Source organism: Oncorhynchus nerka, linkage group LG11 (genome assembly GCF_034236695.1).
Source record: "Oncorhynchus nerka isolate Pitt River linkage group LG11, Oner_Uvic_2.0, whole genome shotgun sequence".
NCBI classification, from domain to species: Eukaryota; Metazoa; Chordata; class Actinopteri; order Salmoniformes; family Salmonidae; genus Oncorhynchus; species Oncorhynchus nerka.
Window position 1 is genome coordinate 27,733,033 of NC_088406.1, and position 24,943 is coordinate 27,757,975.

General features: G+C 44.5%; 2 protein-coding genes across 3 annotated transcripts in view; one reads left to right on the forward strand and one right to left on the reverse strand.

Moving 5' to 3' along the window:
* Window positions 1-24,943, reverse strand: part of LOC115136636 (neurofibromin-like) — a 121,395-nt gene that overhangs the window by 27,769 nt on the left and 68,683 nt on the right. For both annotated transcript variants that reach the window (XM_065024351.1, XM_065024350.1), the window contains exons 34-40: window positions 11,923-12,355; window positions 9,468-9,808; window positions 9,047-9,249; window positions 7,183-7,376; window positions 6,391-6,531; window positions 4,787-5,066; window positions 1-61 (exon numbers count right to left, since the gene is read on the reverse strand). The exon at window positions 1-61 is cut by the window's left edge and continues 154 nt beyond it. In XM_065024351.1, the coding sequence (XP_064880423.1) occupies window positions 1-61; window positions 4,787-5,066; window positions 6,391-6,531; window positions 7,183-7,376; window positions 9,047-9,249; window positions 9,468-9,808; window positions 11,923-12,355 (1,653 nt within the window). The remainder of the gene's footprint in view (window positions 62-4,786; window positions 5,067-6,390; window positions 6,532-7,182; window positions 7,377-9,046; window positions 9,250-9,467; window positions 9,809-11,922; window positions 12,356-24,943) is intronic.
* Window positions 5,784-17,270, forward strand: LOC115136635 (zinc finger homeobox protein 3-like). The gene is made up of 4 exons (XM_065024357.1): window positions 5,784-5,863; window positions 14,205-14,447; window positions 15,206-15,262; window positions 15,375-17,270. Exon 4 carries the CDS (start codon window positions 15,387-15,389, stop codon window positions 16,002-16,004), a length of 618 nt encoding a protein of 205 aa, XP_064880429.1. The 5' UTR covers window positions 5,784-5,863; window positions 14,205-14,447; window positions 15,206-15,262; window positions 15,375-15,386; the 3' UTR covers window positions 16,005-17,270.

Sequence of the window (24,943 nt, forward strand, 5' to 3'; positions counted from 1 at the left end):
AGGTAGAACTTGGGCAGGGAGAACTCTGTCAGGCTCAGCCTCAGGACCTGCTTGGTCTCCTCTGGAAGAGATCATGACAAGAGGAGAAGATGACTTGTTGCTCTTCTGAAAGAGAAACCCCGAACACTGATATCTATAGCAAATAAAAAGAACACAAATCTACCTCTATTGAAGCAGTTTCATTGTTCACTGCATGCTGTGTTTACGTTAGGTCTCTCAATTACATCTTACTTGCAAGAGAGCCCAGTGGCATCCCTACACATTAATGATCAGGGAAGGGCATTTAACTACAGATGGTATATAGTCTGCAGGGTAGATACGGTGTGCTTAATCACATTAATGATCAGGGAAGGGCATTTAACTACAGATGGTATATAGCCTGCAGGGTAGATACGTTGTGCTTCCTCACATTAATGATCAGGGAAGGGCATTTAACTACAGATGGTATATAGTCTGCAGGGTAGATACGGTGTGCTTAATCACATTAATGATCAGGGAAGGGCATTTAACTACAGATGGTATATAGCCTGCAGGGTAGATACGTTGTGCTTCCTCACATTAATGATCAGGGAAGGGCATTTAACTACAGATGGTATATAGTCTGCAGGGTAGATACGGTGTGCTTCCTCACATTAATGATCAGGGAAGGGTATTTAACTACAGATGGTATATAGCCTGCAGGGTAGATACGGTGTGCTTCCTCACATTAATGATCAGGGAAGGGTGTTTAACTACAGATGGTATATAGCCTGCAGGGTAGATACGGTGTGCTTCCTCACATTAATGATCAGGGAAGGGTATGCTGTTTAACTACAGATGGTGAATAGCCTGCAGGGTAGATACGGTGTGCTTCCTCACATTAATGATCAGGGAAGGACATTTAACTACAGATGGTATATAGTCTGCAGGGTAGATACGGTGTGCTTCCTCACATTAATGATCAGGGAAGGGTATGCTGTTTAACTACAGATGGTATATAGTCTGCAGGGTAGATATGGTGTGCTTCCTCACATTAATGATCAGGGAAGGGCATTTAACTACAGATGGTATATAGTCTGCAGGGTAGATACGGTGTTCTTCCTCACGTTAATGATCAGGGAAGGGCATTTAACTACAGATGGTATATAGTCTGCAGGGTAGATACGGTGTTCTTCCTCACGTTAATGATCAGGGAAGGGCATTTAACTACAGATGGTATATAGTCTGCAGGGTAGATACGGTGTTCTTCCTCACGTTAATGATCAGGGAAGGGCATTTAACTACAGATGGTATATAGTCTGCAGGGTAGATACGGTGTTCTTCCTCACGTTAATGATCAGGGAAGGGCATTTAACTACAGATGGTATATAGTCTGCAGGGTAGATACGGTGTGCTTCCTCACATTAATGATCAGGGAAGGGCATTTAACTACAGATGGTATATAGTCTGCAGGGTAGATACGGTGTTCTTCCTCACGTTAATGATCAGGGAAGGGCATTTAACTACAGATGGTATATAGTCTGCAGGGTAGATATGGTGTGCTTCCTCACATTAATGATCAGGGAAGTGTATTATGTTTAACTACAGATGGTATATAGTCTGCAGGGTAGATACGGTGTTCTTCCTCACGTTAACGATCAGGGAAGGACATTTAACTACAGATGGTATATAGTCTGCAGGGTAGATACGGTGTTCTTCCTCACATTAATGATCAGGGAAGGGCATTTAACTACAGATGGTATATAGGGTGCAGGGTAGATACGGTGTGCTTCCTCACATTAATGATCAGGGAAGGGTATGCAGTTTAACTACAGATGGTATATAGTCTGCAGAGTAGATACGGTGTGCTTCCTCACATTAATGATCAGGGAAGGGTATGCAGTTTAACTACAGATGGTATATAGTCTGCAGGGTAGATACGGTGTGCGTCCTTACATTAATGATAAAGGAAGGGTATGCTGTTTAACTACAGATGGTATATAGCCTGCAGGGTAGATACGGTGTGCTTCCTCACATTAATGATCAGGGAAGGGCATTTAACTACAGATGGTATATAGCCTGCAGGGTAGATACGTTGTGCTACCTCACATTAATGATCAGGGAAGGGTGTTTAACTACAGATGGTATATAGCCTGCAGGGTAGACACGGTGTGCTTCCTCACATTAATGATCAGGGAAGGGTATGCTGTTTAACTACAGATGGTAAATAGCCTGCAGGGTAGATACGTTGTGCTTCCTCACATTAATGATCAGGGAAGGGTGTTTAACTACAGATGGTATATAGCCTGCAGGGTAGATACGGTGTGCTTCCTCACATTAATGATCAGGGAAGGGCATTTAACTACAGATGGTATAGTGTCTGCAGGGTAGATACGGTGTGCGTCCTCACATTAATGATCAGGGAAGGGCATTTAACTACAGATGGTATATAGTCTGCAGGGTAGATACGGTGTGCTTCCTCACATTAATGATCAGGGAAGGGCATTTAACTACAGATGGTATATAGTCTGCAGGGTAGATACAGTGTGCTTCCTCACATTAATGATCAGGGAAGGGTATGCTGTTTAACTACAGATGGTATATAGTCTGCAGGGTAGATACGGTGTGCTTCCTCACATTAATGATCAGGGAAGGGCATTTAACTACAGATGGTATATAGTCTGCAGGGTAGATATGGTGTGCTTCCTCACATTAATGATCAGGGAAGGGTATGCTGTTTAACTACAGATGGTATATAGTCTGCAGGGTAGATACGGTGTGCTTCCTCACATTAATGATCAGGGAAGGGTATGCTGTTTAACTACAGATGGTATATAGTCTGCAGGGTAGATACGGTGTGCTTCCTCACATTAATGATCAGGGAAGGGCATTTAACTACAGATGGTATATAGTCTGCAGGGTAGATACGGTGTGCTTCCTCACATTAATGATCAGGGAAGGGTATGCTGTTTAACTACAGATGGTATATAGTCTGCAGGGTAGATACGGTGTGCTTCCTCACGTTAATGATCAGGGAAGGGCATTTAACTACAGATGGTATATAGTCTGCAGGGTAGATATGGTGTGCTTCCTCACATGAATGATCAGGGAAGTGTATTATGTTTAACTACAGATGGCATATAGTCTGCAGGGTAGATACGGTGTTCTTCCTCACGTTAACGATCAGGGAAGGGCATTTAACTACAGATGGTATATAGTCTGCAGGGTAGATATGGTGTGCTTCCTCACATTAATGATCAGGGAAGGGCATTTAACTACAGATGGTATATAGTCTGCAGGGTAGATACGGTGTGCTTCCTCACATTAATGATCAGGGAAGGGTATGCAGTTTAACTACAGATGGTATATAGCCTGCAGGGTAGATACGGTGTGCTTCCTCACATTAATGATCAGGGAAGGGCATTTAACTACAGATGGTATATAGCCTGCAGGGTAGATACGTTGTGCTACCTCACATTAATGATCAGGGAAGGGTGTTTAACTACAGATGGTATATAGCCTGCAGGGTAGATACGGTGTTCTTCCTCACATTAATGATCAGGGAAGGGTGTTTAACTACAGATGGTATATAGCCTGCAGGGTAGACACGGTGTGCTTCCTCACATTAATGATCAGGGAAGGGTATGCTGTTTAACTACAGATGGTAAATAGCCTGCAGGGTAGATACGTTGTGCTTCCTCACATTAATGATCAGGGAAGGGTGTTTAACTACAGATGGTATATAGCCTGCAGGGTAGATACGGTGTGCTTCCTCACATTAATGATCAGGGAAGGGCATTTAACTACAGATGGTATAGTGTCTGCAGGGTAGATACGGTGTGCTTCCTCACATTAATGATCAGGGAAGGGCATTTAACTACAGATGGTATATAGTCTGCAGGGTAGATACGGTGTGCTTCCTCACATTAATGATCAGGGAAGGGCATTTAACTACAGATGGTATATAGTCTGCAGGGTAGATACGGTGTGCTTCCTCACATTAATGATCAGGGAAGGGCATTTAACTACAGATGGTATATAGTCTGCAGGGTAGATACGGTGTGCATCCTCACATTAATGATCAGGGAAGGGTATGCTGTTTAACTACAGATGGTATATAGCCTGCAGGGTAGATACGGTGTGCTTCCTCACATTAATGATCAGGGAAGGGTATGCTGTTTAACTACAGATGGTATATAGCCTGCAGGGTAGATATGGTGTGCTTCCTCACATTAATGATCAGGGAAGGGCATTTAACTACAGATGGTATATAGCCTGCAGGGTAGATACGTTGTGCTACCTCACATTAATGATCAGGGAAGGGTGTTTAACTACAGATGGTATATAGCCTGCAGGGTAGACACGGTGTGCTTCCTCACATTAATGATCAGGGAAGGGTGTTTAACTACAGATGGTATATAGCCTGCAGGGTAGATACGGTGTGCTTCCTCACATTAATGATCAGGGAAGGGCATTTAACTACAGATGGTATAGTGTCTGCAGGGTAGATACGGTGTGCTTCCTCACATTAATGATCAGGGAAGGGCATTTAACTACAGATGGTATATAGTCTGCAGGGTAGATACGGTGTGCTTCCTCACATTAATGATCAGGGAAGGGCATTTAACTACAGATGGTATATAGTCTGCAGGGTAGATACGGTGTGCTTCCTCACATTAATGATCAGGGAAGGGCGTTTAACTACAGATGGTATATAGTCTGCAGGGTAGATACGGTGTGCTTCCTCACATTAATGATCAGAGAAGGGTATGCAGTTTAACTACAGATGGTATATAGTCTGCAGGGTAGATACGGTGTGCTTCCTCACCTCTGAAGTTGAGCTGGGAGCAGGTGCAGAGAGAGTGGATTATGTTGATGACCAGGCCGTGTGTGGAGGCGCGGAGGGACAGGGGGCCGGTGGCCACCAGCAGAGTGACCACGTGGAACAGGTAGGGCAGGTGAGTGGCCACGTCCAGAGAGTTGTTGAAGGACAACATCAGCATGTAACGGGCCAGGATGGCGATGTCATCCCACATCAGGTGCTGCTCCAGGGTGGGCGTGGGAGACAGGCACGTCTTATCGATGATCTTACACATCCGGCCAATCACCTGGTCAGATGGTGTATGGAGAACCAATCATTATGAGGTATTGAAAAGGTTGTCAGTGATATGACATCATATACTTGGTGTTAAAGACAACTTTTTGCTGACTGATGATGTTAACATCAACAGAATATCTGCCAAGGGCACCATCTGTTTGGTTTATTTTATTTTAAAAGCGATCAGTATCCCTAAGCAAACTTCAGATGTATTTTTGGATGTTAGCATAATAGGAGGCAGAGAGAAGATGGCAGGGATTAGATGGGTAAGTCAAACATCATTGGCCCAAGCCTCGGGTGACAAATAGGCCAAAGGGACTAGACAAACTACCCTTTGTCCCCAATAGCTGGCCTGTCATGACATCAGTAGTGGCTGGGCTGGAACATGCCAACCAAACAATGCCCACCCTGATGGATCACGTGTACATTAAGACTACTATATCAGAACACACAAACCCTACAAATTACAAATCAAATGTGAAGCTTAAAGTCATTGATTAGTCACTTAAATAGATGTAAATGACTAAGATGGGTGCTGTGATACTTCAACTAAAAGAGCACTGTGTTTACTGTTCCTTAGCAAAACATCTTCACAATGATCACCATTCACTGCCATGCTTTACAGTGTCTGCCTTAATAGGAGCGAGGGCCTGGCTTACTATTGTCTGCCTGGGCTCTGAGGGTTTGTGTGTTTCTATTTCAGTAAGAGGGACAATTGGGATAAACAGCTCACAGATGGACATTGAGTTGATGATTCGGTCAGTTTGGATTATGTAAGTGGAGAGAAGTCGTAACTAAACTAAATTGGTAAGTATTAATCCATTTAAATGTAAATGTTTTTTGGAGGACATTTTAGATGAATACATGTTGTCTGGGACAAACTGTATCTTCATATCATACTAAAACTGTCTGCATAATAATATTGATAACACAGGAATATTTCTTTGCTTAATCCAAAATGATAATTTAGAAAATCTCTCTTGGGACTGTTAGGCCGTGATTAATATGCTAATAGTTTTTTACTAAAGTTTACTTTGAGTTAGTGACATTGTGATGTTTTTGAGAGGAAAGTGGCCTCCGACCAGAGGGTTCATTGAGGACAAGGACGTCATCCATGTTTGGATACAGGTCTTGACACGGGGGAGTACTTGCTGTGTTAGCATGACACTGACACAGTGGAGTGTTTCCAGTGCAGGAACGCTAGCCTATCCATGTTACCCTGTCATTATTAACATGAGACTGACAGGAAACTGTTAGCCATTTGTCCATTGAAAACTGTTGGCCAAGTTAGCATGTATTAGCCTCATAAACTAGCTAAAAGTGTTGATACCCACCTTGCTGGAGACCAGTTTGACATTCCCTGAGGCCAGAGCCACAGCCGTGTCAGCCATGACCTCAGCCTTGATGGAGCCCAGGCCTCCTGTAGCGCTGGTCTTGATGAAGCTGTCCAACACCACGTCCAGCAGGTCCGTTATCTGAGGGCAGAGGTCACATACAATCTAAGTTGCATTCAGTGGGGCTAAACGTTAAGGACTGTTGAGAAATAAATACATTATGTAGAATTGACAGGTCACAAGGAACTGCCTTTCTCCCCACAGTGCTCACTTGCTCACCACCCCAAAAATATTTTAAAAAATGGGTTGAGTGTGAAAGATACTGTACCATGAGTTCAAAACATGTTGTTTGTTTTCTATGGAGATAACTATATTCAGATGCCTATATTGCAGTCATCTGAGACAAGCAACAAAACTTTTAGAACGTAGATAATGATATTTAGGAAGAACACTTTCAACCCCAGAGTTGTCATTTCCATACCTTCAATAAAATGTTTATATTGACAAACACTGGCTATGATTCGGCATGTTGGATTCATAAACCATTTTCTGTGCCTATAAAAATGCAAAAGGTTCCACCCGATCTTCTACCTGACTGCCTCCCATCTCCGTCAGCCTACATTTCTGAGAAAGCCAGCAGTTTTTATTGGGCTTGGAGACATTTAACAGTACATTAAGCAAACATGTGCCCTCTAAGATAAGAATGTTTGACTAAAAGGTAACTAAGTGTCAAACAACTGGTGTGTATGCACACGTGAGTGTTTGAGAGCGAGTGTGTGTGTGGTGACTCACCTGGCCGAGGCTGCCCCAGATCTTGGCCTGTATAGAGGGGTACATTTGCTTCTCGTTGATGGTCATGGTGATGAGCTTATCCAAGATGGCGCTGACACGCTGGCGCTTGGCGTCGTCATTGTGCTTACAGAACCTCACCAGGTTGAGCAGCCAGGGGGTCATGTACTCTAGACACAGGTGCTTCAGCTCTATACCTAAACACAGACACAGAATCAGAGGTTGGATAACACCAGCTCCTCTGTTGTTGTTACAGTGTTGAGGAACAGAGGTTGATTAACACCAGCTCCTCTGTTGTTGCTACAGTGTTGAGGAACAGAGGTTGGATAACACCAGCTCCTCTGTTGTTGCTACAGTGTTGAGGAACAGAGGTTGGATAACCAGCTCCTCTGTTGTTGCTACAGTGTTGAGGAACAGAGGTTGGATAACACCAGCTCCTCTGTTGTTGCTACAGTGTTGAGGAACAGAGGTTGGATAACCAGCTCCGCTGTTGTTGCTACAGTGTTGAGGAACAGAGGTTGGATAACCAGCTCCTCTGTTGTTGTTACAGTGTTGAGGAACAGAGGTTGGATAACACCAGCTCCGCTGTTGTTGCTACAGTGTTGAGGAACAGAGGTTGGATAACACCAGCTCCTCTGTTGTTGCTACAGTGTTGAGGAACAGAGGTTGATTAACACCAGCTCCTCTGTTGTTGCTACAGTGTTGAGGAACAGAGGTTGGATAACCAGCTCCTCTGTTGTTGCTACAGTGTTGAGGAACAGAGGTTGGATAACACCAGCTCCGCTGTTGTTGCTACAGTGTTGAGGAACAGAGGTTGGATAACACCAGCTCCTCTGTTGTTGTTACAGTGTTGAGGAACAGAGGTTGGATAACACCAGCTCCTCTGTTGTTGCTACAGTGTTGAGGAACAGAGGTTGGATAACACCAGCTCCGCTGTTGTTGCTACAGTGTTGAGGAACAGAGGTTGATTAACACCAGCTCCTCTGTTGTTGCTACAGTGTTGAGGAACAGAGGTTGGATAACACCAGCTCCGCTGTTGTTGCTACAGTGTTGAGGAACAGAGGTTGGATAACACCAGCTCCTCTGTTGTTGCTACAGTGTTGAGGAACAGAGGTTGGATAACCAGCTCCGCTGTTGTTGCTGCAGTGTTGAGGAACAGAGGTTGGATAACCAGCTCCTCTGTTGTTGTTACAGTGTTGAGGAACAGAGGTTGGATAACACCAGCTCCTCTGTTGTTGCTACAGTGTTGAGGAACAGAGGTTGGATAACCAGCTCCTCTGTTGTTGTTACAGTGTTGAGGAACAGAGGTTGATTAACACCAGCTCCTCTGTTGTTGTTACAGTGTTGAGGAACAGAGGTTGGATAACCAGCTCCTCTGTTGTTGCTACAGTGTTGAGGAACAGAGGTTGGATAACCAGCTCCTCTGTTGTTGCTACAGTATTGAGGAACAGAGGTTGGATAACACCAGCTCCTCTGTTGTTGCTACAGTGTTGAGGAACAGAGGTTGGATAACACCAGCTACTCTGTTGTTGCTACAGTGTTGAGGAACAGAGGTTGGATAACCAGCTCCTCTGTTGTTGCTACAGTGTTGAGAAACAGAGGTTGGAGTGTGGATGAATGACACCCATACTGAAAGCTCCAGAGCCATGGCTCAATGCACACTGATGGATAAGGCAATCAAACAGTTCCCCCACAAATGCATTTGTGTGTTGAGAGAAAGTAAGAGTTTCAGTCTGTAAAAGAGAAAGTTGGCGAGTGTGTGTGACTGAGAAAAGTGAGAATGAGTAAGAGGGCATCTTCTGGAATGAATTTCAGTCAATGCATTTGTGAGTATGTGTGTTTCTGTGCATTTGTGTTTTAGACTCACTAGACTTGCTGAAGCCGGAGATGCACTCCTCCAGGAACTCCAGGGTGAGGTGTGGTTCGTTGGCGGCTAGCGTCTTGCTGATGGAGACTATAAAGAGAGTGTTGTTGGCAGGGATACACAGGCCTGAGGTCTCCAGCAGCTGGCCCTCGATCTTCAGGTTGAAGGTGCAGGTTAAGGCACACAGCAGGTTGTAGGCTGCAGACCTGTAGAGGGGACAGTTAGCTATTATATTCCATTTCCAATCAGGAAGTTGGTTGAAGAAGTTGTAAATCAATTGTTGTGTTTAGCTACTGCTCATATTTAAGAGATCACGCTACACCAAGATCTGCTCAGATTGACCCCTCCCCCCGAGATATCAATGGGACTACATTTCCCAGAATCCACTAGAAGCTAGGGTGTTTAGCCATGTTGAATGTCTGACCTGAGGCTGGGGTCGGAGCTGCCCAGGTTGAGCAGGGCGAGGTTCAGCAGGGTACCCGGCACATCTTTGGGCCTAATCTTGGTGTGCTGGGGGATGGAGTCTGGCTGTGAGAGCTCCCAGCGCGTCCTGATGTGGATGATGGACTGGACGATGGCATCACACTCCTGGTGCATGAAGGTGAGGGGTGTGCCCTGGTTGGCCATGGTCAGGGTGAACTGGGTCTCGTCCACCAGGCAGATCTCCTCGATTTCAGAGGCATAGTACACATCATTGAGGAACACCGACTGACCCAGGACACGGGTACGCTCTGCTGATGTCACCTGGACGGCCGTGGAGCCCACCTGGGATAATAGGGAGGGTTGTTGTTGAGATAAGTGTGTACATGTCAACAATGACAACACAGACCAGTTGTCTCATGTTGCTACACAAAGCAGGACTCAACAGCCAATCAATTCAACCTTGTACTTTCCCTTCGGCAACAAACTAATCTATATAAATTGATTGAGGCCCAGAGAAGTAAAAAACGTGATTTTCCTGTGTTATATATAAACTCAGCAAAAAAATAAACAACCTCTCACTGTCAACTGCGTTTATTTTCAGCAAACTTAACATGTGTAAATATTTGTATGATCATAAGATTCAACAACTGAGACGTAAACTGAACAAGTTCCACAGAAATGTGACTAACAGAAATGGAATAATGTGTCCCTGAACAAATGGGGGGAGGTCAAAATCAAAAGTAACAGTCAATGCAGCTGGTGGCCACACCAGATACTAAATACTGCATTGCATCTCCTCATCATCATGGACTGCAACAGATTTGCCAGTTCTTGCTGTGAGATGTTACCCCACTCTTCCACCAAGGCACCTGCAAGTTCCCGGACATTTCTGGGGGAATGGCCCAAGACCTTATCCTCCAATCCAACAGGTCCCAGACGTGCTCAGTGGGATTGAGATCCGGGCTCTTCGCTGGCCATGGCAGAACACTGACATTCCTGTCTTGCAGGAAACCACGCACAGAATGAGCAGTATGGCTAGTGGCATTGTCATGCTGGAGGATCATGTTAGGATGAGCCTGTAGGAAGGGTACCACATGAGGGAGGAGGATGTCTTCCCTGTAGCGCACAGCGTTGAGATTGCCTGCAATGACAACAAGCTCAGTCCGATGATGCTGTGACACACCGCCCCAGACCATGATGGACCCTCCACCTCCTTGCAGCATGCCTAAGGCACATTCACGCAGATGAGCAGGGACCCTGGGCATCTTTCTTTTGGTGTCAGTAGAAAGGCCTCTTTAGCGCCCTAAGTTTTCATAACTGACCTTAATTGCCTACCGTCTGTAAGTTGTTAATGTCTTAACGACCGTTCCACAGGTGCATGTTAATGAATTGTTTATGGTTCACTGAACAAGCATGGGAAACAGTGTTTAAACTCTTTACAACAAAGATCTGTGAAGTTATTTGGAATTTTACAAATGATCTTTGAAAGACCAGGTCCTGAAAAAGGGCTGTTTCTTTTTTTTGCTGAGTTTATATAAATATGTATATTTCTACACTGAGGTTGGAATAACACTGTAAAATTGTGAAAATGATGAAGCCCTTTGAAAATAAGAGCTGTTTGAAAAGACTACCTGAAATTTCAGCCTGTTTTGGTGCGACAGAGATGTGACCTGCTGTAAATTAGTTAATAGACTAACAATAATTTCAGTTGTGGCCCACTTGGACCACTCCCAGACAGTTCTATCAAAATGAATGCTGAGAACTTGCCCTTTGCTAAGATTTTTTTTAAACAATATATATATATATATTTTTCTAAAACTTTTACCCCTTTTCTTCCCAATTTCGTGGTATCCAATTGGTAGTTACAGTCTTGTCCCATCCCTGCAACTCCGGTTAGGACTCGGGAGAAGCGAAGGTCGAGAGCCATGCGTCCTCCGAAACACTATCAAGCTGCACTGCTTCTTGACACACTGCTTGCTTAACCCGGAAGCCAGCCTCACCAATGTGTCAGAGGAAACACAGTAGACCGAAGTCAGCTTGCAGGTGGTTAGCCCGCCACAAGGAGTCGCTGGAGCGTGATGGGACAAGGACATCCTGGTCGGCCAAACCCTCCCCTAACCCGGACGACAATGGGCCAATTGTGCGCCGCCTCATGGGTTTCCCGGTCACAGCTGGCTGTTACACAGCCTGTGTAGTGACGCTTCAAGCACTGCCATGCAGTGCCTTAGACCGCTGTGCCACTCGGGGGGCCCTTTTTGACCCTTTTAGTTGAAAACAATCACAGTAAGGTACTTAATTATTACCCAGAAATGATTTGATAGAGATGAAAATAAACAGCTCCATTGGACCTTTGAGTGAACAATTCTCCCTGTTCCCACGTGCCCTTCATACTACCCAGTTGTCCTTGTAGGCCAGTTTAAAAGTTAGGGTTACACAAGGACCACTGTGCTACTGACCTTGATGGAGACCTTGGTGTCCTTGTGGGCCAGTTTGAGGGCGTTGTGGAACACCTTTAGGTCCTCTTCCAGGGCCAGCGTGGCCGCTGGGAGTTTCTGCTGCTCTGCCTCTACGTGCTCCGCCAACCGTGCTGGCGAGTCGATGAACTGCACCCGCTTGCTGCCCTTCAGGCCTGTCAGCAGCCTCTCATGGTATTTGGTGTACTCCCTCACCCATGTGTTGCAGTTGTACACGTAGACCGCCGTCACGTTCTTGTATGCGAAGCCCGGGAACACAACAAACCACTTGGACAAGAAGTCTGTCTTGAAGCGGTTGCTGGGACCCACGTGGGTCAGGTCCACTATGATATCGTAGGGCTTGGCGTAGTAAGGCTTCAGGGTAAGCAGCACATGGTAGATTAGAAGATCTCCGTTGATCTGGCCTGTCTTAAACCTGCGGGAAGAGAAGGGAAAGAGATGTTGAGGATAGGTCTGATGGAAGAGGAGGTGGTTAGAAATTGAGGATAGGTCTGATGGGAGAGGAGGTGGTAGAGGTTGAGGATAGGTCTGATGGAAGAGGAGGTGGTAGATGTTGAGGATAGGTCTGATGGAAGAGGAGGTGGTTAGAAGTTGAGGATAGGTCTGATGGAAGAGGAGGTGGTAGAGGTTGAGGATAGGTCTGATGGAAGAGGAGGTGGTAGAGGTTGAGGATAGGTCTGATGGAAGAGGAGGTGGTAGATGTTGAGGATAGGTCTGATGGAAGAGGAGGTGGTAGAGGTTGAGGATAGGTATGATGGAAGAGGAGGTGGTAGAGGTTGAGGATAGGTCTGATGGAAGAGGAGGTGGTAGAGGTTGAGGATAGGTCTGATGGAAGAGGAGGTGGTAGAGGTTGAGGATAGGTCTGATGGAAGAGGAGGTGGTAGAGGTTGAGGATAGGTCTGATGGAAGAGGAGGTGGTAGAGGTTGAGGATAGGTCTGATGGAAGAGGTGGTAGAGGTTGAGGATAGGTCTGATGGAAGAGGAGGTGGTAGAGGTTGAGGATAGGTCTGATGGAAGAGGAGGTGGTAGAGGTTGAGGATAGGTCTGATGGAAGAGGAGGTGGTAGAGGTTGAGGATAGGTCTGATGGAAGAGGAGGTGGTAGAGGTTGAGGATAGGTCTGATGGAAGAGGAGGTGGTAGAGGTTGAGGATAGGTCTGATGGAAGAGGAGGTGGTAGAGGTTGAGGATAGGTCTGATGGGAGAGGAGGTGGTAGAGGTTGAGGATAGGTCTGATGGAAGAGGAGGTGGTAGAGGTTGAGGATAGGTCTGATGGAAGAGGAGGTGGTAGAGGTTGAGGATAGGTCTGATGGAAGAGGAGGTGGTAGAGGTTGAGGATAGGTCTGATGGAAGAGGAGGTGGTAGAGGTTGAGGACAGGTCTGATGGAAGAGGAGGTGGTAGAGGTTGAGGATAGGTCTAAAGGAAGAGGAGGTGGTAGAGGTTGAGGATAGGTCTGATGGAAGAGGAGGTGGTAGAGGTTGAGGATAGGTCTGATGGAAGAGGAGGTGGTAGAGGTTGAGGATAGGTCTAAAGGAAGAGGAGGTGGTAGAGGTTGAGGATAGGTCTGATGGAAGAGGAGGTGGTAGAGGTTGAGGATAGGTCTGATGGAAGAGGAGGTGGTAGAGGTTGAGGATAGGTCTGATGGAAGAGGAGGTGGTAGAGGTTGAGGATAGGTCTGATGGAAGAGGAGGTGGTAGAGGTTGAGGATAGGTCTGATGGAAGAGGAGGTGGTAGAGGTTGAGGATAGGTCTAAAGGAAGAGGAGGTGGTAGAGGTTGAGGATAGGTCTAAAGGAAGAGGAGGTGGTAGAGGTTGAGGATAGGTCTAAAGGAAGAGGAGGTGGTAGAGGTTGAGGATAGGTCTAAAGGAAGAGGAGGTGGTAGAGGTTGAGGATAGGTCTAAAGGAAGAGGAGGTAGAAAGTGCACTTCTCTGCCAGCCAGGTCAACCTCTAAAAAGAAAGACCTTTACCGGTTAAATACATCCAAAAAGACAGGTATTTTGTGGTCTCTTTAATTTAGATAGAACAGTCTGACGGTGGAAATTCATCCCATTCTGAAAGCACTTCATACACAATGTTCTTGTTTTGTTACAGGTCGACTGAAATAGAGATCTTGGTCTCAGCATAACCATGTCAAAATAGCAACAACAAAAAAGTGAATCAACAGCAGTATTATACATGTCATTTACTGGCAGCTGGCAGTCTCAGACTGAATTGTAGGCCTAAACTACTTTACATACACCCTTCTCTGTCTCTTTCGTCTTGCAGCATATGAGACATCTGTATGCTGTAGCGGTGGAGGTCCAAGGAGCCTAGAAATAACTAAGTCAGAAAAAGACCCGAGGGGGGGATAGGAAGTGTGTGCATCTCAAGAGGCTGGGTCGCAGCAGGTGCTTCCTCTGACAAACACACACGACAGACCGCTCCTTATCATCTTCCTAGTCCAGTTAACCTTGTCACTCTCGCTCTTTCTCTCACACAGAAGCGCTCTAAGGCTGTGCCCTTGCCCAGGTAAGAGATGCCCATACAATCTCCAACATACATTGTATAAAAAAAAGGAATGACCAAATAATAATTTTGTGATAAGATTCAGTTGATTTTAGTGGACATCGCAATGAAAACGACAAAAACCATGATTTGTAAAAATGTTTACTAAAAGAGGTCTAGCTTATTCTGACATGTATTCTATGCATCACCTTCCTGAAAGGTATTGCATAGAACTAACTTGCTAGAAGTTATTATTTATGGTAAAGCAAGTGTATTGATCTACTTCAGTAACACATTGATTACTTCATTTAGAGTAAACTGTACTGTGACAGTGAGTGATAGACTTAACTGCGCTAGTTAGATATTTTTTTAATAAATCACGTCTTGTTTTATCAGGTTAATGATAATGGCAAGGAGAAGTAATCTTTTTATAAATGAATAGATTTGCTAGACAGTTTTCCATTATTTTTTACCTCCCCACATTATAATTGGAAGAGAAAGTGTAAACTATAACATAGCCTATTGCTAGAAAGGTAACTCCAAACACATTTTCACTAATAGCAGCTGCTTATGTGGTTAAACAAAAGTTAGCCATGTGTTGGCAAAAATGTCCAAGTCAAGAAAGCCTACCAGCAGCCACGACTGGTACTCGCGGGTGCTTTTCCAAAGCCTATGTCATAGACTCCAGTGAGTGTAATGAGCTCCAATGAGTGTAATTTGCTCAATATTAGGAGTTGAGAAATAAAGTTATTAGAAAGAAGATATTCTCCTCTTTTTTACAGAACAAAAGAAAAAAAGAAAACGGCACCCTGCAATAACTCTGCGGACCCCAAGTAAATGTAACTAACCATTTCTAGAATAATATTCAAACATTAACAAACCGTCACAATACAGAGACTGTTAACTGGCATGAACAACAAAAGCTATTCTCTTCCTATCCTACCATTTCAGAGAAACTGAAGAATGGAAGGCTCCAGAATCTCTCTCCATCTTCTCTTCTTCCTTCTGATTGGACAAGTTTCACACACCAGCATTACTCAGCCTCAGACCACTAATGCCATATATCCAACTGACATAACCTCAATTACCCAAGAGGAAAACGACACCTCCAGCTCTCCCACAAAGGCCACCACGGGCTGCCTCATCAAGCCCCAGTTGGGCTTCATAGTGGTGACCTGCGCTGGGGGCCTGGTCCTGTTTCTGCTCGTCTCTACTGTGGTCCTGGCCTCCCAGGTGTGCAGTCTTAGGCGCCAGGCCCGTGCCCCTCGCCCCGCCCGCAGTAACGTGGACCTGGTGAGTGGCGCGGGCTACTGGGACACGGAGCACTCTGAGGGGGGCATAGTGGGGCCCTGTGATACCAGTGTCATGTTGGAGGAGGTCCGTTTGGATGGAGAAGAGGATGAAGAGCAGGGGGAAGAAGAGGAGGAGGAAAAGGAGGAGGAGCAGGCAGAAGGGGTCAGAGGCCAAACAGGGGATGCGAGAACAACTGGCGAAATAGCCATGCAGATGCAGAGTTCCAGCTCCAGGGATTTGTGTCTGGAAATCCCCCAGGATCTAGAGAACATGCCCCTAGTGGTGTGAGTAGAGCATTGCATGCACTCCCTCTCCAGCCTCAGAGAGCCATGGCCTGGCTCAGAGCTGAACTTCACTCAGGCATAGATATCAACAGGCCAGATCAGCTCCAGTCTTGTGCCTCAAGTCAAAACAAAGAGTATTTGTTATTTGTTTTAATAAGTACTCCAGCTATATGTAATCCATTTTAGGAGCTTTTACATATTTGCTTTGTAAACTGCATTAATCTGATTTGGAATGATTTTGTCTCAAATGTATTTCTATAGAGAACATTTGAATAGGCTGTTGGGAACAGCAAGACATTAATTTGAAATAATGTGCTACGAACAGCACACTACTGCCAACTGCCCAAGTTAATTACGCTTACAGCTTACTACGAAGGTTCAGGATCTTTGTACGGGGGGGGGTCACTTATATTTTACATTTGAGTCATTTAGCAGACGCTCTTATCCAGAGTGACTTACAGGAGCAACTAGGGTAAATTACCTTGCTCAAGGGCATATTGACAAATTAAAAACAGTGACCTTTCGGTTACTGGCCCAAAGCTCTTAACTGCCAAATTCAATCATATTAGCAGTACACTATGCCAACTTCTCTTAATGGCAGAGGTACTGAGAATATTTGATTAATTAAGTGTAACAAAAGGGTATTAAGCTTACGTAGAAAGTATATTTTGTTGAAGATTGAAATGATAGAAGCTTAATGAAGCCCCCCCCCCCCCCTATTGACACTGTTGGCTAAAAGATTCCTTCTCAGCAAACAAGCACTCAAACATTGTCTACCATATATATAACTGAATGTGGTCGCTTCTCCCCAAGACATTAAATGTCAAACATTTTATAATATATGTTGTCCAATCTAAACTGTCCTATCTACCTGTATTAAAAAAATATAATAATAAAACACACTCAAATATGCCAACATGCTTGCTGGTCAGATGTGAGTTCAGTTAAAATGATTACTTTCCACCAACTTGATGTGAACTTCCTTTCCTTTATCTGAAGTGATTCCACGCACAAATACTATACCAAGGGTAAACTTTGAACATCTTGTTTCCATCGGTGGCTGGGCACAGAGATAGCATTGGGCCTGCCAAGCCTACTTGTTACATCAATAAGTCTTCCCCTCAACCTTCACGTGTCAGTCGAGCAGTCACAGAACTCCGAACTCATTTGTTTCCACTCCTCTCTACTAAGTCTAACTTCTTTTCTCTTTTCTGTAAAAATACAATATTTGTTTAAATGCCACAACCCAAATAAATGGAGGTTTTGTGAACAGGTGTGAATGAATGGCATTCTTGTTTTGAATCGATGGAGTAAGAACACAAGTTTTTAGACAACAGTTTCAGAAACGGTGGACCACAATAAATACAGGGGGTTGCATGAGTACAACGACAGCAGTGAAATGATTCCATTACTGTCAACAAATATCCTGGCACTAGTTTAACAGGTTATATTATTATTAGGACCAAGTGTTTTAATATAGTAAATTACAGAAGTGGATGTCTATCAGGAAAATAGCCCCTTGGGTAGTTAAAGAAAAACAATTGTTTAATTAATATATTAACAAAATCTGTGCCCTAGATTAGGTTGACTGAAGATGCTTTATGTTGACACAAACTGTACTGAAGAACAAAGACCTGATGAAGAACCAAGGGTAAAGTCATACATTGCAATAAAGGATACTAGCTTTCACCTGGATTCACCTTGTCAGTCTACAGTGCATTCAGAAAGTATTCATACTCCTTTTCCCGCATTTTGTGTTACAGCCACAACTTAAAATAGATTAAATTTAGATATTTTGTCATTGGCCGACACAATACACCCCATTATGTCGAAGTGGAAATATTCTTGCAGATTTTTTAAAACAAATTAATTAAAAATGAAACGCTGAAATGTCTTGACTCAATAACTATGGCAAAATGACCATGCAGATGCAGAGTTCCAGCTCCAGGGATTTGTGTCTGGAAGTACCACAGGATCTAGAGAACATGCCCCTAGTGGTGTGAGGAAAGTGAAAAGCTGAAATGTCTTGAGTCAATAAGTATTCAACCCCTTTGTTATGGAAAGCTTAAATAAGTTCAGGAGTAAACATTTGCTTAACAAGTCACATTATAAGATGCCTGGACTCACTCCTTGTGCAATAATAGTGTTTAACAAGATTTTCGATTGACTACCTCATCTCTGTACCCCACACATACAATTATCTGTACGGTCCCTCAGTCAAGCTGTGAATTTCAAAACACAGATTCAACCACAAAAACCAGGGAGGTTTTACAATGCCTCACAAAGAAGGGTACCTATTGGTACATGGGTTAAAATTTTGAAAATTAGTTTATTAATTAGGCTTTGGATGGTGTATCAATACACCCAGTCACTACAAAGATAAAGGTGTCCTTCCTAACTCCTTGAGAGGAAGGAAAGTTAAGGATTTTACAATGAGGCCAATGGTGACTTTAAAACAGTTATAGAGTTTAATGGATGTGATAGGAAAAAACTGAGGATGGATCAACATCATTGTAGTTACTCCACAATATTAACCTTATTGGCAGAGTGAAAAGAAGGAAGCCTGTACAGAATACAAATATTAAAAAACATGCATCCTGTTTGCAACAAGCCACTAAAGTAATACTGCAAAAAATGAAGCAAAGCAATTCACTTTTTTTTATCCTAAATACAAAGTGTTATGTTTGGGGCAAATCCAATACATTACTGAATACCACTCTCCAGATTTTCAAGCACAGTGGTGGCTGCATCCTGTTATGGGTATGCTTGTAATTGTTAAGGACTGAGGAGTTTTTCAGGACAAAAAAGCAATGGAATGTAGCTAAGCACAGACAAAATCCTAGAGGAAAACCTGATTGTCTGCTTTCCACCAGACACTGGGAGATGAATTCACCTCTCAGTAGGACAATAATCTAAAACGAGCCCAAATCTACATTGCAGTTGCTAACCAAGAAGACTGAATATTCCTGAGTGGCCCATCTTAGTTTTAACTTACATCTGCTAGAAAATCTATGGCAAGACTTGAACATGGTTGTCATGTAACGATCAACAACCAATGTGACAGAGCATTTCAAAATTGTCAAACAATTTTTAAAAGAATAAAAATGGGTAAATATTGTACAATCCAGGTGTGCAAAGCTCTTAGAAATGCATGGCTTTAACATAACAAAATCTAGAATAAATCAAGAGGTACAAATACTTTCTGAAGGCACTGTATGTGATGGAAAGAGCAGGTGCCCTTAATGTTTTGTACACTCAGTATATAAACCTGAGCACACAATAAAAAAAATTGGACTTTATATTGTTGGCATGTGAAAAAAAGGAGAGCAAAACTGAAGCATCAACCACAATCTACACAGAAAGACATGTTCAACAATTCAACTCAAAATAAACACTGTACAAACCACCGCTCGTCTTTGACAGAACGTCTTGAACCTTTCATTTGGACTGCTGAGAAACATGCTGTGTTTTATTTATTACGATTGAAAGTTTTAAACCAATAGCAAAAAGACACCAAACAAACACAATGGTATAATTGAACTGAATGAGTGGTAGCGACAACTGAACAATTTCCCATGTAACATGCTTCAGCAGCAAGACAATAAGGTGGCCAACTACTTTCACACCATCATTGAAAAATGATCGGTAACTATTTATTCAACAGAAACTTCACAAAACACAACATTCAGTACCGCCAAACAAATTACAGGGCATTTGGAAAATATTCAGACCTCTTCCTTTTTCCACATTATGTTACGTTACAGCCTAATTCTAAAATTGATAAAATACAATGCTTCCCTAATCAATCTACACACAATACCCCATAATGACAAAGCAAAAACAGATTTTTATAAATGTTTGCAAATATATAAAAATAAGATTAAAAAGGAAATACTTTATTTACGTAAATATTCAGACCCTTTGCGATGACACTGGAAATTGAGCTCAGGTGCATCGTGTGTCCTTTGATCATTCTTGAGATGATTCAACAACTTGATTGGAGTGATAAATTCAATTGATTAGACATGATTTGGAAAAGCACACACCCGTCTATATAAGATCCCACAGTTGACAGTGCATGTCAGAGGAAAAACTAAGCCATAGGGTCGAAGGAATTGTACATAGAGATCAGAGACAGGATTGTGATGAGGCACAGATCTGGGGAAGGGTACCAAAACATTTCTGCAGCATTGAAGGCCTCCATTCTTAAATAGAAGAAGTTTGGAACCACCAAGAATCTTCCTAGAGCTGGCTGCCCGGCCACACTGAGCAAGTGGGGGAGAAGGGCCTTGGTCAAGGAGATAACCAAGAACCCAAAGGGCGCCAGAGTTCCTCCGTGGCGATTGGAGAATATTCCAGAAGGACAACCATCTCTGCAGAACTTCACCAATTAGGTTTTCATGATAATGTGGCCAGATGGAAGCCACTCCTCAGTAAGGCACGACAGCCCCATTGGAGTTTGCCAAAAGGCACCTCAAGACTCTTAGACCATGAGAAACAAGATTCTCTGGTCTGATGAAACCAAGATTGAGCTCTTTGGCCAGAATGCCAAGTCTGGAGGTAACCTGGCACCATCCTGACAGAGAAGCATGGTGGTGGGAGCATCATTCCTTGAGGATGTTTTTCAGCGGCAGGGACTGAGAGACTAGTCAGGATTGAGGCAAAGATGAACAGAGCAAAGTACAGAGAGATCCTTGATGAAAACCTGCTCCAGAGAACTCAGGACCTCAGACTGGGGTGAAGGTTCACCTTCCAACAGTACAACGATCCTAAGCACACAGCCAAGACAACGCAGGAGTGGCTTCGGGACAAGTCTATGAATGTCTGTGAGTGGGCCCAGCCAGAGCTTAGACTTGAACCCGATCAATCATTTCTGGAGAGACCTGAAAAAGGCTATGCATCGACACTCCCCATCCAACCTGACAGAGCTTGAGAGGATCTGTAGAGATGAATGGGAGAATCTCCCCAAATACAGGTGTGCCAAGCTTGTAGCTTCATACCCAAGAAGATTTGAGGCTTTAATCACTGCCTGTAAAGGGTCTGAATACTTATAAATTAGAGGTCGACCGATTATGATTTTTCAACGCCAATACCGATTATTGGAGAACCAAAAAAGCCGATACCGATTAAATCGGTCAATTAATTTTATTTGATTTGTAATAATGACAATTACAACAATACTGAATGAACACTTATTTTAACTTAATATAATACATCAATAAAATAAATTTAGCCTCAAGTAAATAATGAAACACGTTCAATTTGGTTTAAATAATGCAAAAACAAAGTGTTGGAGAAGAAAGTAAAAGTGCAATATGTGCTATGTAAGAAAGCTAACGTTTTAGTTCCTTGCTCAGAACATGAGAACATGAAAGCTGGTGGTTCCTTTTAACATGAGTCTTGAATATTCTCAGGTAAGAAGTTTTAGGTTGTAGTTATTATAGGAATTATAGGACTATTTCCCTCTATACCATTTGTATTCCATTAACCTTTGACTATTGGATGTTCTTACAGGCACTTTAGTATTGCCAGTGTAACAGTATAGCTTCCGTCCCTCTAGTTAGCGCGCTCCAACTAGCTAGCCATTTCACTTCGGTTACACCAGCCTCATCTCGGGAGTTGATAGGCTTGAAGTCATAAACAGCACAATGCTTGACACACAACGAAGAGCTGCACAACGAAGAGCTGCTGGCAAAACGCACAAAAGTGCTGTTTGAATTAATGTTTACGCGCCTGCTTCTGCCTACCACCGCACAGTCAGATTATATGCAACGCAGGACACGGTTGATGATATTACTTATCTCTCAGTCCCCTTATTTAACTTCCGGGTTGGAGCGAGCGGTCGCATCTGCACTCGGTCCGCAGGTAGTATTACATTTCATTACATTTCATTATAGTACAACGGTTTGATTTGTCTAATCTTAGCAATTTCTTCTTAGCTAGCTACATAGCCGTCTTTGTATCATAGATAATTGCGTAATTATCGTATTTCGTCGTCCTAACGCAGTCTACACTGCCCTGCAGCTAGCCAGCTAGCTAACGTCCACCGTTAGCTAGTCCACCGTCTACCGATTAGCAACGGTTTGATTTGTCTAATCTTAGCAATTTCTTCTTAGCTAGCTACATAGCCGTCTTTGTATCATAGATAATTGCGTAATTATCGTATTTCGTCGTCCTAACGCAGTCTACACTGCCCTGCAGCTAGCCAGCTAGCTAACGACCACCGTTAGCTAGTCCACCGTCTACCGATTAGCAGCACAACTATTACACTCAACTGAACGACTTGATTAGTGTAGTGTTAGCTAGCTACATAGTTGTCTTTGCTGTCTTCGTATCCAAGATAATTGTGTAGTTTAGAGTGTGTAGTTTTAGAGTGATTATCTTAATTTACCGAGGTTAGCTAGCCAGCCATTTGTCGTCCTTAACGTAGGAGACACTGCTAGCTAGCCAACAGCTAGCCAACGTCTACCGAACAGAACTTCCGCACTCAACAATCCGGTCGCATTTCGCTTCGCTCCACAGGTAGTATCACATTTTTCATTTCATTTCATTACAGTACAACGGCTTGATTTGTTTGATCGTAGCTAGCTACATAGCTAGCTACATAGCCGTCTTTGTATCAAAGATAATTGTGTAGTCTTGAGCGATTTCCTAGGTTAGCTAGCCAGCTATTGTCGTTCTTTTAACGCAACGTAATGTAATCAACACTGCTAGCTAGCCAGCTAGCCCCGAATAGCAGCACAGTAGCACAGTAGAAACTATTACACTCAACGGAACGACTTGATTAGTGTAGTGTCAACAACGCAGACACTGCCAGCTAGCCTACATAGTCAACAACGCAGCCTCTGCCAGCTAGCCTACTTCAGCAGTACTGTATCATTTTAATCATTTTAGTCAATAAAGATTCTTGCTACGTAAGCTTAACTTTCACTCGAGACGTGTAGTCCACTTGTCATTCCAATCTCCTTTGCATTAGCGTAGCCTCTTGTGTAGCCTGTCAACTATGTGTCTGTCTATCCCTGTTCTCTCCTCTCTGCACAGACCATACAAACGCTCCACACCGCGTGGCCGCGGCCACCCTAATCTGGTGGTCCCAGCGCGCACGACCCACGTGGAGTTCCAGGTCTCCGGTAGCCTCTGGAACTGCCGATCTGCGGCCAACAAGGCAGAGTTCATCTCAGCCTAAGCCTCCCTCCAGTCCCTCGACTTCTTGGCACTGACGGAAACATGGATCACCACAGACAACACTGCTACTCCTACTGCTCTCTCTTCGTCTGCCCACGTGTTCTCGCACACCCCGAGAGCTTCTGGCCAGCGGGGTGGTGGCACCGGGATCCTCATCTCTCCCAAGTGGTCATTCTCTCTTTCTCCCCTTACCCATCTGTCTATCGCCTCCTTTGAATTCCATGCTGTCACAGTTACCAGCCCTTTCAAGCTTAACATCCTTATCATTTATCGCCCTCCAGGTTCCCTCGGAGAGTTCATCAATGAGCTTGATGCCTTGATAAGCTCCTTTCCTGAGGACGGCTCACCTCTTACAGTTCTGGGCGACTTTAACCTCCCCACGTCTACCTTTGACTCATTCCTCTCTGCCTCCTTTCCACTCCTATCCTCTTTTGACCTCACCCTCTCACCTTCCCCCCCTACTCACAAGGCAGGAAATACGCTCGACCTCATCTTTACTAGATGCTGTTCTTCCACTAACCTCATTGCAACTCCCCTCCAAGTCTCCGACCACTACCTTGTATCCTTTTCCCTCTCGCTCTCATCCAACACTTCCCACACTGCCCCTACTCGGATGGTATCGCGCCGTCCCAACCTTCGCTCTCTCTCACCCGCTACTCTCTCCTCTTCCATCCTATCATCTCTTCCCTCTGCTCAAACCTTCTCCAACCTATCTCCTGATTCTGCCTCCTCAACCCTCCTCTCCTCCCTTTCTGCATCCTTTGACTCTCTATGTCCCCTATCCTCCAGGCCGGCTCGGTCCTCCCCTCCCGCTCCGTGGCTCGACGACTCATTGCGAGCTCACAGAACAGGGCTCCGGGCAGCCGAGCGGAAATGGAGGAAAACTCGCCTCCCTGCGGACCTGACATCCTTTCACTCCCTCCTCTCTACATTTTCCTCTTCTCTCTCTGCTGCTAAAGCCACTTTCTACCACTCTAAATTCCAAGCATCTGCCTCTAACCCTAGGAAGCTCTTTGCAACCTTCTCCTCCCACCTGAATCCCCCCCCCTCCTCCCTCTCTGCAGATGACTTCGTCAACCATTTTGAAAAGAAGGTCGACGACATCCGATCCTCGTTTGCTAAGTCAAACGACACCGCTGGTTCTGCTCACACTGCCCTACCCTGTGCTCTGACCTCTTTCTCCCCTCTCTCTCCAGATGAAATCTCGCGTCTTGTGACGGCCGGCCGCCCAACAACCTGCCCGCTTGACCCTATCCCCTCCTCTCTTCTCCAGACCATTTCCGGAGACCTTCTCCCTTACCTCACCCATCAACTCATCCCTGACCGCTGGCTACGTCCCTTCCGTCTTCAAGAGAGCGAGAGTTGCACCCCTTCTGAAAAAACCTACACTCGATCCCTCCGATGTCAACAACTACAGACCAGTATCCCTTCTTTCTTTTCTCTCCAAAACTCTTGAACGTGCCGTCCTTGGCCAGCTCTCCCGCTATCTCTCTCAGAATGACCTTCTTGATCCAAATCAGTCAGGTTTCAAGACTAGTCATTCAACTGAGACTGCTCTTCTCTGTATCACGGAGGCGCTCCGCACTGCTAAAGCTAACTCTCTCTCCTCTGCTCTCATCCTTCTAGACCTATCGGCTGCCTTCGATACTGTGAACCATCAGATCCTCCTCTCCACCCTCTCCGAGTTGGGCATCTCCCGGGCGCGGCCCACGCTTGGATTGCGTCCTACCTGACAGGTCGCTCCTACCAGGTGGCGTG

What these genes read in the sequence shown, in the direction of transcription:
- LOC115136635 (XM_065024357.1), top strand. Translation starts at nt 15,387, where the DNA reads ATGGAAGGCTCCAGAATCTCTCTCCATCTTCTCTTCTTCCTTCTGATT.